This window comes from Callorhinchus milii, unplaced genomic scaffold (genome assembly GCF_018977255.1).
Source record: "Callorhinchus milii isolate IMCB2004 unplaced genomic scaffold, IMCB_Cmil_1.0 Scaffold3, whole genome shotgun sequence".
Taxonomy (NCBI): domain Eukaryota; kingdom Metazoa; phylum Chordata; class Chondrichthyes; order Chimaeriformes; family Callorhinchidae; genus Callorhinchus; species Callorhinchus milii.
Genome location: NW_024704744.1, coordinates 32,318,533 through 32,331,073, shown reverse-complemented (window position 1 = coordinate 32,331,073; position 12,541 = coordinate 32,318,533). Strand labels below are relative to the sequence as shown.

General features: G+C 41.1%; 1 protein-coding gene across 1 annotated transcript in view; it reads left to right on the top strand.

Annotated features, from left to right (window-relative positions):
- The window catches only part of nkain2 (sodium/potassium transporting ATPase interacting 2), a 389,880-nt gene extending 378,759 nt beyond the window's left edge, over positions 1-11,121 (top strand). The window contains exon 7 of the mRNA XM_007899276.2: positions 10,243-11,121. Coding sequence (XP_007897467.1) covers positions 10,243-10,252 — 10 coding nt within the window. The 3' untranslated portion in view covers positions 10,253-11,121. The remainder of the gene's footprint in view (positions 1-10,242) is intronic.
- The last annotated feature ends 1,420 nt before the right edge of the window (positions 11,122-12,541 follow it).

The window sequence follows — 12,541 nt, the reverse complement described above, 5'->3', positions numbered from 1 at the left end:
CCATGGGATAATAAAAATTAGAACTTGCAGCTATATATATGTGCATATATCAAGCACTTGTATAATGCGATTGCACTTTGAGCCTGATTATACTGCAAATGAATGGAGATGAGGCCCTGCTGTTTTTATTGTTAACCTCTTAAACTCACAAAAATGGTTGAAAAATAGCAACTTTTTTTGAGAAATGGAGTATGGTTTGGGCATTTTTTATTGTGTCTCGTTTTCATTTTACCTGACATGATGGAACATAACAATGTGTCACATTGAAGTTAATGGATACAGGATGAATTCTGTCCTTTATACGATTCATATCATCTTGAGAGGACAAGCTACCAAAAGTGTTACCAAAAACAAACCATTGAATACGGGTGATTTTTTGTCCCCTCCAAAATATGTGAATTCAAATAGAGAAATATTATCAGTGCTATACAATCTGTAGGGCTTACAGATGAAGACTCTAATTAAACAGCTCTGAAATGTTATGGTATTAACATGAACATTACGAAGGGATGCTTTCCAAAAAAATATATGGGTTGCTAAGACAACTGTTGGGTGTTTGTGCCTTTCAGACAGTATTCTGGGGTAAATCCATTCACCAGCCTAAGCAGGGATACTGCCATTTTCACAAATCGAAATCTTAATTTACTTCGCCACACTCAAACAATCAACAGTGAACTGCTAATTTACTACCACAGCAAGATACTTTGCATATGCTTATCTTTACAGAAGATCAGGGGATGGCAGATTTAAAAAAAAAATTTCACATAATTGTTCATAAAGACAGATTGTGCTGTAATTTCAGATCTCGATATTTTGGCTCAAGAATCTTTAACACCAGGAAATAGCAATTGAGCATATGTGTCTTATAAAAAATGAATCTCTACAAGATAACTATGGCTGATTAGATGCACCCTAAGATCCACAAGAATCAGAAGCTGTATAAATGGAGGTAGTAAACGTTATCCCCTTATTCCAAAAAAGAGTGAAAGATGTGCCTAGATATGATAGACAAGTTGTATTTGTCATTCTGCAGCTATTTGGATGATCCTGCGAATGGCATATGTGTCTCTCAAATATGAAACCATGCATGTCTAAGTACACACAGCCAATACAATGACTGGCTTGATAGATCAGTGCACTATGTGAGAATGCTCTCAGTGCTCAGCTAAAGATTACAGCCACTATACAAAGTAGTCAACAAACAAGTATTAGGTCATATGCCATGAATCTACTGGAGTTCTTTGAGGAGTTGCAAACCAGGGAATGGGGCTATCAGGTGAACATCACTTACCTCAAATTTCAGAAGAAATGTAATAAGATTACGCATGTGAGACTTTGAAATAAACTTAAAGCTTGTACATTTAAGTTAGTTGAAATTGGAATACAAAGCTGAAAGTTATGCAAAGGCAATAAGCTATAGGAGGCAGCAACTAGCTTCTCTGGAGGGATCTCTTTTGGGTCCCATACTATCAGATCTCTATCATTGTTTCAAAGAAACAATTTGTGTTTTTCTCCCGGTTATTCTGACATATCCCATCCTCATCCAGATTCATCCCAAATTAAAATATATTATTCCATCGTAGCTTGCAAGACATTTCTGGCACAGATTAGCTGCTATGTTTGAGTACAACAACAACAAGATTACATTTGGACAGCGCCTTTCAAGTTGGGAGGACGTCCCAAGGTGCTGGACAGTGTACAGCATTTCAGACCCGAGCTGTGGTCAGGGGGGAGAAAGGGAGGGGAGGGGAAGGGGGTTGACCAATGGCATGGTCGAAGAGAAGGATTTTGAGGTGGGACTTGAAGGAGGCTAAGGAGGGGGTGAGGTGGAGTGATTGGGGGATGGAGTTCCAGAGGTTGGGGGCAGAGTGGCTGAAGGCTCTCCCGCCGATGGTGGGCCAGGTGGTTCGGGGTACGTGGAGCAGGCCAGAGCCAACTGAGCAGAGGGAGCAGGCGGGTTGATAAGGGGTTAGGAGGTCACAGAGATAGGGTGGGGTGAGACCATTGAGGGCTTTGTAGGTGAGGACCAGGATTTTGAACTGGATCCTCTGAAGGATAGGGAGCCATTGGAGTTGGGCGAGAGTGGGGGAGATGGGGTCACGGAGTTTGGTGTGGGAGAGGACACGGAGTGCATAGTTCTGGATTATCTGCAGCCTGTGGAGGGAGGAGTTGGGAAAGCCGACAAGCAGGGTGTTTGCATAGTCGAGCCTGGAGGTGATGAAGGCATGAACAAGAGTTTCAGCAGCCTGAGGGGTGAGATATTGGCAGAGTCGGACCATGTTACAGAGGTGAAGGAAGGCAGAGCGGGTCATGGCTTGGATGTGGGGAAGAAGACAGTTGAGGGTCGAGGTTCCTGACTGGCTGGTGAGTTGAAGTGTGCAACCATGGAGATTGATGCTGCCAGAGCCTGAGGTGCTGAGGCGTTGGCGTGAGCCAATCAGGAGGGCCTCAGTCTTGTTCACATTCAACTGTAGGATGTTTGCCCTCATCCAACAACCATCACTTTATTTCTAATTAATTTCTTTGAGTGCTTTGAGATATTTATTTTACAGAAACCAATCACCTATTCCCTTGACACCATCCCTATCCCATCTCCTTTACCTCCCAGCTCCACCTCCTTGCCCCTCTATTCACAGACATCGTAAACAGCTCCCTGTACACTGATACTGTTCCCACCCCATTAAAAACGTCTGTCGTCACTCCTATCCTTAAAAAATTCTCCCTGTACACATCTCTACTCCCAAACTACCACCCCATCACCCACCTCCCTTTCCTCTCTAAGAACCTGGAATGAGTTGTTGATTCCTAGCTTCGCTCCTTCCTCTCCCGCCACTCCCTTCACTAAACCCTCCAATTGGGATTCTGTGCCACCCACAGCACAGAAACAGCCCTGGTCAAAGTGACAAATGACTTTCTGTCCATTACTGACCAGGGCTCCCTCTGCCTCCTTGTCCTCCTTGACCTCTCTGCTACCTTTGACACCGTCGACCACTCTATCCTCATCGACCACCTCTCCTCTCACCTCAACCTCATGGGTCTGTTCTTGACTGGTTCAGATCGTACCTCTCAACCGGCTCCACTTCATCTCCACAAACGGTTTCTCCTCTAGCCCCCACACCATCTTGTGTGGCGTTCCTCAGGGCTCTGTCCTTGGTCCCTTCTCTTCAATATCCATATGCTCCCTCTTGGTGACATCATTCACAGACATGGGGTCAACTTCCACATGTAGGCGGATGACACCCAATTGTACCTCTCTGCCTCCGTCCTTGATTCCAGGACCACTGCTGTCCTGACAGAATGTCTGTCAGACATCAAGTCCTGGATGAAAGCTAACTTACTTCAGTTGAACGTCAACAAGACCGAGGCTCTCCTGATTGGCTCCCGTCAGCACCTCTGCATCTCAGGCGCTGACAGCATCACCATCCAGAACCTTGACATCTTGTTTGACCCTCAACTATCTTTTCTACCCCAAAACTGTGCCATGACCCACTCTGCCTTTCCCCACCTCTGCAACATCGTCCGGCTCCGCCACTGTCTCACACCGCACTCTGCCAAATCCTTCATACATGCTTTCACTACATCGAGATTTGACTATGAAAACTCATTGCTTGTCGGTCTCCCCAACTCCTTCCTCCATAGTCTGCAGATCATCCAGAACTCTGCAGCCCGTGACCAGCCTCCATGACCCTATCACCCCCATCCTCGTCTGACTCCATGGCTTCCCATCACACAGAGGATACAGTTCAAGATCCTGGTCCTCACTTTCAAAGCCCTCCATGGTCTTGCTCCCCACTAAACTCCTACCATCCTGCTTGCTCTCTCCATTAGGTGGGCTCCAACATGCTTCATGTCCCCTACCTCACTCGCCCCATCACTTCTGCCCATCTGCTCCCACCATCTGGAACTCCATCTCACAGTCCCTCCACCTTGCTCCCTCCCTTGCCTCCTTCAAGACCCATCTCAAGACCCTCCTTTTTGACCATGCTTTCGATCACCCTGCATCCTCCCCGCCCTCCACCCTCCCTGATCCCAATCCTCAGTTCGGGTACGAAACGCTTACTGTCTAGCTCCTTGGGATATCCTTCCAATGTGAAAGGCGTGATACAAATGTAATTTTGTTGTTGTTGTACAGGAAAGCCATTTTACAAATGTTCAAGTTGATGCTGTTGATGGAGATTTCATCTTGAAATAATATTAATTTTACCTTTGATTCCATATTGCATGCCAAATGGCTAACATGAGTTCAAAGAGCATTTAAGAAGATCTGGAAAAATTAAGCTGATATTACTGGAACTTTAATGTAGATTCAGGCACTCACACACCACACAGTTGTTTCTGGAACTCCGTCCCAGACTCTATCTACCACATATCATCCCTCCTTTCAAATCCTGCTTTAAGACCTTTCGTTTCAACAGCACTTTAAGCCATCTCCTTCCCCCCCACGAGATCAAGCTCCCAGTCAGCTGTGTGTGAAGCACTTCAAGATGCCTTTTGATGTGAAAGGAGCTAGATAAACATAAATTGCTGTTGCTGTAGATAAATACAAGGTGATGGGTTCTAGAAACAGAAAGAGCAGATAAGTGAAAACAATAAAGGAATGTCTACTAGCAAAGATGAGAACAAAAAGGATCTGATTGTCTATTATTGATAATTCACTCAATAATTCAGAATTGATAATTCAAAATCTTAGTCAATTTCAAACTGATGTCAACAATCAACCTCTAGGTTACAAATTGAGAGCCTTGAACTATAAATTATTGTAACCTTCACAGATCGCTGGTAAAATCACATTTGGAATATTATGTGAAATTTCGGGCACCTTATAGTCAAAATGATTCACTGGGGTGGGTCTGAGGAGGGATAAATGCTTTAAGTTATGAGATGGTCAAAGAGTTCAAATAGAGTTCCAGAATTGATTCGTGCAGCTCCATTCACGAGCAAGATATGTGAGGAATGTAAAGGTGACTGAGGAACAGTCAAAGCAATTTATTAAAAAAAGTATTGAGAGCAGGTAGCAAAGTAGCAAGGTGAAGTCATTCACGAAGAGAGTTCCAGTGGCTCCAGAATATTACACAGATAGGGTGTATAGTAAGCCACAGGGGATTTTAAAACTAGGACAAGGATCTTGAAATTAATCCATTGCAGGAGGAAATCCCAGTGAAGTTTGGAAATGATCAGAGTGCAGGACCTTGTACAGGATAGAATTCCACCCGCAGACTTCTGAATTAGTTGAAGTCTGTTAAGGATCACGGAAGCCAGAGAGGAGAGACTGGAAGATTGCAAGAAACATTATCCAGTCTTTCAAATGATGATATGCATCCAAAATGTAGATGCAAACGGTGCTCCAAATTAAAAGATTTACGTTTAACAATGGCTCCAGAGATTCAGATTATTTTCCTCATAGAACAGTGAAATAGATTCCCAACAAGAAACAGGCTGTTGCATCAGTTAGCAGTATCCACAAATCTAAATGATTATAGCACACATCTCTCTCCCCCCCACAAAGAACTATTCTATGCAACATCCTTAAAGTGGGTTGTTCCAAAGCACAGGAACAAATTCACAAAATCACAAGATTAGGTTAGATAAAGAAGACCCTTCAGCATCTCAAACTCATCCATACAGAATATCCAAACTACCATCCACCCATCAACAACAACAACTTGCACTTATATAGCACCCTCTACGCAGGGTAGCATCTCGGAGTGCTTAATAATGGTGGAGCCTGACACTGAGCCGAAGGTGGGGGCAGAAGTGGCCGTAAGCACAGTCAAAGAGGAAGATCTTAAGGCAGGACTTGAAAAAGGGGTGAGAAGGGGCAAGGCAGAGGGATTGAGGAAGGTGTTCCAGAATTTCGGGGGGTAGTGGCTGAAAGCATTACCTCCGATGGTGGGGTGGAGGGTGTGAGGGACGAGCAGGAGGCCGGTTTCAGTTGAGTGGAGCCGCCGGGTGGTGGATTGGAGAGTGAGGAGGTCAGAAAGGTAGGAAGATGCCAGAGAGTAAGGAATGTGGGTAAGGAGTTTGGTCCAGTTAAGTATGTGGGCAGCAGAGTTCTGAATGAGCTGGATCTCTTGAATAATGGAGCTGGGAAGACCTGCGAGGAGTGTGTTTGAGTAATCCAAGCAGGAAGTGACAAATGGATGTAAGAGGGTTTTGGTTGCATTTGGGTTTATCAAATGGGTTTATTAAATGAGTCATTGAGCGGGTTCATTAAATGTCTAGTCTCAACTACCCTTCCTGGTAACTAGTTCCAGCTTTTAAATACCTTTTTGGTAGATTACTTCCTGGTGTTTGTTTGAAATTTCTCTTGCAACCAAAAGCCTGTGCCCTCTTGTCCTGCTATGTCTCAGCACATCTAAAAGCATTGTTCTGCATTTACTTCCTCAATCCCATTTAAATTTTAACTCTATAATGTTGTCTCTGTTGCATCTGTTTTCAAGGCTGAATGGATTTAACCATGTCTAATCATTGCTAATAACTCATTGCTTTAATGTTGGTGATTATCTATCCTCTTTGCTCTCCTCTCAGAGACAGAGACACTGCAATGCTCTAGGGCCGGGGCAACCCTCTATGTGGCGACTGCCAGAACTGTATGTAGTACTCTAGATATGGCCTGACCAGAGCACTCAGTAGCTTGAATATGACATCCAGGGATATGAACGTTGACTGATTTTGATAATATAGTTTAGCATTCTGTTTGCCTTGTTTAATGCTGCCTCACATAGTTTTGACATGATTCTTCAATCTGAAATGAAGCGAAAGTACGTTTTCATTTATTTTTTCAATATTTATTCTAGGCCCTGAAAGAAAATAATTAATGTTGAATTTCCAACCTTTGCATATGTTTTTTTTACATAGAAATGCAAAGTCAGGACACTTTGATTTTACATTCTTTTCACCTGAGGTCCTGAAAACATTACAATATTCATGTGGAAAGTATCTAGTCTGATGCCAATTGTGAAATCAAAATCATATCTTTGGTGCCTATGTTGCAGGTTTATCCATTCAGTAAGTTTGCATTTCAAATAACGCATTACTATACTTCGATGGAAAGTTTCTTTGTAGCACAGAAAGCAATGTTCAACTGTACGTTCACTATTCATCTGTGCTGATGAATGGTGCCTCCACATCCACTACACGTTATCATCAGGAAGTCTGCATGATAGTAAAAAATTCACCTTTCCAAGTACTGACTTTCTCCTGCCGATGGCAACATAAGGATTGATAAATTCAGGTTTAGGCATCCTGCTAAAGGTAATGAATTTATTTCAATAATTTGTCCAATTGATCATTTTAATCATTGGCATTAAAAATGCACTCACTTATTTAATCTGTGCTATAAAGTACAAACAGACCTAACTTCTGTACTGGCCAACTCCATTTTGCATCCCTTTGCATCATAAAGTTAGTGCAGAAAACTACAAGAAAACCATTTGTTAAAACAATTCAAAAGATTTAAAGGCAATCACCGATAAATGCCTAGCATGTACATATATAGGTTAGGACAGGCTTGCCCATGTAGGTTATCAAACACACAACGGTCTTGCCCAGATTTCCTGACATATCAAAACCATATAGATATGACTGCCCCACCCTACCTTAGTGACCTTCTAAAATCTTACCAACCAGACCACTTCCAACGCTCAGCAGGAACTGGTGTGCTTCATTTCCCTGCCCTGCCCACTGGTGATCAAGCCTTCAGCCTTTCTGCCCCTTCTCAGGAATTTCACCCCAGAATCCCTTGTCTTCTTTCGTCTCCTTCAAGGTCTGTCCCAACAACTTCCTCTGTGACTGCACCTCCGGTCATCTTCCCACCCCCACGCCTCCTGAATCCGAATCCCAGCTCGGATGCAAACCTCAACTGTCTAGCTCTTGGGACATCCTCCTAGCGTGAAGGGTGCTATATAAATGCAATTTGTTGTTGTAAATACTCAAGATCACTTTGTTACATATGCAAGACTGACCAACTGGGTGTTGCTTGAACTGGCCCCACCTCCAGTTAAACATCAACACATGTTAATAAGAGACACCGTTTACCAATTTAGTACAATGCCTCAGTGTTTTACAAGTCACAGAAGGACAGGTAGATTAGTTCTGACAAGCGGATGGTTGCATTTATCAGCGCTTTGAAGTCACTTTTGAGATGGTTCAAGTTGCTGTCAGATACAAACATCTGTTTTCATAGTTCTTGTATATTGTGCTTACTTTAGTTTTACAAGGACAGCATCAACTGTAATGAAATGTGGTTGTAGAGGGTGAACAATGGTGACTACAGCTTTGACAGAAATCAAAACTCACCTTGTAGAGTTAGGCAACTACTGTATATGCGAAGTATATTGATTACGTCTGATGTCACTATGTTCCATATGCAATTATATATAATCCTTGCATTTTGACATGGCGCTTTATCATATCTTTGAGACGTCTCAAAGCGCTTGACAGAATATACTGTAAAGTGACTATGACTGTATATTTGAGGGCACAGTAAAGCATTGTTCTACAGGCTATCAATCCTGAGTATAAAGCTAAATGATATTCTCAAACACATTGCTGATGATTGTGTGCAAATGGGAAACAGAGCCAGTGTCAAAAATTATAGGTCATTATTGCTCCTGGTTTGGACACTGCAAAATGATATTTTACTTTTCTTCTGCATTGTAGCAAAGATTGTACATTGTACTCAAACAATCAACAATCTGTTACAAACATTTCTTCCATTTTACATTTCCTAACATTCTTGAGGAATCCTATAAAAAATTAAAATGTTCAAAAGATTCTGCAGTATTTGGGATACGATTCAAATACTGCTATACAAATGTAATTTGTTGTTGTTGTTGTATGTACCCAAATCCCAGTTGGGCTGAAATTGGGCAGAAGAACTGAATTGTTTTGCTAAATGTACCTATCTTCTTTTAAACAAATACACTGAACAGGTAACCTTTGCTGCCGGCTATCCTCAACCCATGTGTCACTTCAGCACTTTACCTCCCTGACAAGTAAAACCTGTAACGGAATAAATCATGAACAATGTTTTCTTTAACACTTTAACCTAACTTTTTTTATATATTCTGTCCATGTTACATGATTACTATTATTTGTCCAGTTGCTGAACATCTGTCTCCTGTGAATGTCTGTGAATATAATTCCACGATATTTCATGCATTCAATTGTCTCATGGTCTAGTGGTGGCTATCTATCCATTACCTATTAGTCAAACTCCCTGGTGATGATATCAGCCCACTTCTTGCGCAGTCTTCTATCGAGATCTCTAAAACAATGGCATGTGTTAGTCTAATGAGGGTGTTAATCTAGTGCAGCAATATATATCCAGTGTCATTTCCCTCACAGTGTCATTAATGTTTTGGCAGAAAGAAACTCTCTCATTCTTGTTTTGGTAATTTGCAGCTTTTAATTTCACTCAATCTGAATGCACATCCGGCTTCTACTGTGAACCAGCCAGCTTCCCATGAAGCTTCCCATTGTCCAACTTCCAGGTCATCAGGTCTCTGGCAACATCACGTTCTGCATGCTGTGCATGGACACTAATACAGGAAGCACCATTGATGGCAGGTCACCACCGTGTTCTGACACTTTCTGTATGATGCTTATGCATTCTATGCACAGGAAGCATCCTTGACACCACTGCGAAGGAAGTCCCATCAGCAGTGTATTTTGCACATAGTGTACATGTTCAGCACACGGGAAATGCCATCAGTGATGCTTTCTGCACATGGCATGAAGAGCACAGTGGTGACCTGACAAGCTGGAAGTTGGCCTGTTTTCACACTTTGTCTTAGTATGAGGAGCTGAGATGTTGGATCCAGACCACTCTGTTATGACGGGGCTGCCCTGTAATTCAAAATCCAAATTTCCGAATTTCAAATTATGCACAATAGCTCTCAATTGCAACAAGTAATGAATGCAGACCAAACACCGGGTTCAATGGCAAAATGCCGCCCCACCCCCCGAGCATCAGCCACCCCAAAAAAAACAGTTATATCTGGTTCTGACTGTAACAGCTCGGATTAATTAAACTCTGCGTAGATCACAGAAATCGAGACCACCTTATAGCATGCTCACAGGTAAATGTAGTGTCTGTAGTTTGAAAATAAACTGTTCATAACAGAAAATGTTATCTCAGACATGATCACTGTGCAATTGTGTCTTTTGAAGTCTAACCAATTCTTCTTGAACTTCCTTTTTGCTGATGAAAACAATACCTTGCAATATTTATTGTTTTAGGTCAAAGTAAGCTGCTAAATGGATGCCTTAAAATCCTTCTGACTTCAAACTTTTCAAACCTTAATATCAAAGAATCTGGTGGTGGTGACCTTTTTGTTGTACAGTGTTGAGCACTGTGCGTATTGGAGTGACGGCCCAACCCAGAGACTGAGGAAACACAAGACTCAACTAATAAAGTTCAGAGACTTCAAAATTTAAAAGTTGCACGTGGACAAGCAGGAAGCTTCCTCCTGTGTGTTTGAACACACTGAATAAATAGGGAAGTTGGTGCCTAGAAGATCAAACAAAAGTATTGGTGCCCTCTTCAGGCCAGTATCACATATGTCATTGTTGAGTCCTCTTGTATGTTTCCAGGTTCCCAATTGTACCTTCTTTGTGTGGTCATCAACCCGTTAGACAATAATTTGTTTAATATTTTGTATATGTTAACAGTTTTCTGTGTTAGCCACAAACAGTGAGTTCAATCAGTGCCATGATTTTACTAAGGATTAGATGATGTTACCAAACGTGAGCTGTTTTTCACACTGGGTGCACATTTGCCTTAATACATCCAGGTCTAAGTCACATAACGTGAGTTGACTACTCTTGTTCGTGTAGAAAATGTAAAAATCTAATTTTAGAATGTCAAAACCTTTTCCCAAGTGGTGTTCTATGAAAAGAATCAGCACTACAGAGAAACGACTACCAGAACATGAAGCAAATGGAGCTGCTTCGAAATCTATTCAGTAACTAGCCCACTTCACTTTTTCTGTCTCTGCACAGGGAACGAATGTGGAGCTGTGGAAGAATACTGTAATATATATGAACATTCAAAAGCTTTTATAGATTACATCAAAAAATACATGAAAGGCAAGAGCCAAACATTAAACTGTGTTAGTAGTGAGTAGCGAAGAGCAATTGTTTTCTTAGTCCCATTGCTCATGCTTTGATCCACTGAAGCTATGTTTTTCTACCTTAATGTAGATTACAGCTATTACCTTTGAACACAGGGATCTAGCTACGTTTATATTATCTGAAGGAAAATTCAAAGCTGGAAGTTGTATCTATTATTTTTTAATGCACAAGTCTGTTGATATACTCTGTGGTGATCATCTTTGTTACTACCTGTATAAAAGAAACATGACTTTATTATCTGTATTAGTGCTCTGTTGGTACCATGTGTTTGAGGGGAATCTAATGTGCAGTAGAATGTGTTTCCAACATTATATCTTAGCTGTAGTTGTGGCTGATTGTGCTTTGTGTGATAGGTAACACAATGCTATTGAGAACTAAACTGTAGTAAATGTGCTTGTAAAAATATTCTGTGCTTGCCTGTTTGAACCCCAATTTCAGAATTTATTTTCTGAGTGCTTGTTCTTGATGCTAAAGACTACAGTCTAAAAAAAATTGTATAGTTACTTTTGAGTTCAATTATCTTTCTGTTGTATATTATTACTGGGGTGCAGTTTCGCTGTTTCATTATTTATTTATTAACAGAGTACCTGAACAATGCATTTTTATTTCAAAGTAGAGACATGTGATATGGTGAGTAAAACTATATCTGGGGATGTGACTTATCCAGAAACCTGAGGAAACGTACTACTGTTCCCCAAAGGGGATCTACCATCAGTGAGACTGGGAAGTGATCTTCAGAGGCCAGCTACTGGCTTCGTGAAGATCTGCATTAGGTCAAACAAGATTTAAGGGTGGGCTCTCTTGGCTTATTTCTTTTTATTTATCTTTTTTTGGATAATACTATCTTCAAATCCTTAAGTTCCACCTGAAAAAATAGGCATCTGGACTGAATGCATTTAGAACTTTTTTGTTGTCATAACTTCATCTGAATATCAAAGATATGTTCCAAATTCTATCACAGACTTGGGAACAATAGTAATAATATTTTATTTTGAATTATTTAACCATTTATGAATAATCAATCGTAAAAATATTGGCTGCACCCTGAATTATTAAAGCCCACAATTTGGACTTGTCAATACATACTTTCAGGCAAGTTGGCAGCAGGAACACTTTCTTTTGCATAATTCAATGAAATGTTTATTTTTATAGTTGTAGATAATGCTGAGGTGCATTTGTTTCATGCTCTACTGTGACAAGAGATCTGAACACCAATGGATTTACATTGAAGTCAGTGGTCAGAGTTACGTTTTATCAGTATTAGGTTTACACTTGTTTTTACTCTTCGAAATGTCTGATTTTTACTATCTGATCTCTTCTTTAAAGGGAAGTATAGTCCCCGTTTACTTGCACACCCTTGTACTGTAGGCACTTTTGAAGAAGCCTTTTTATTTTAAACAAATAA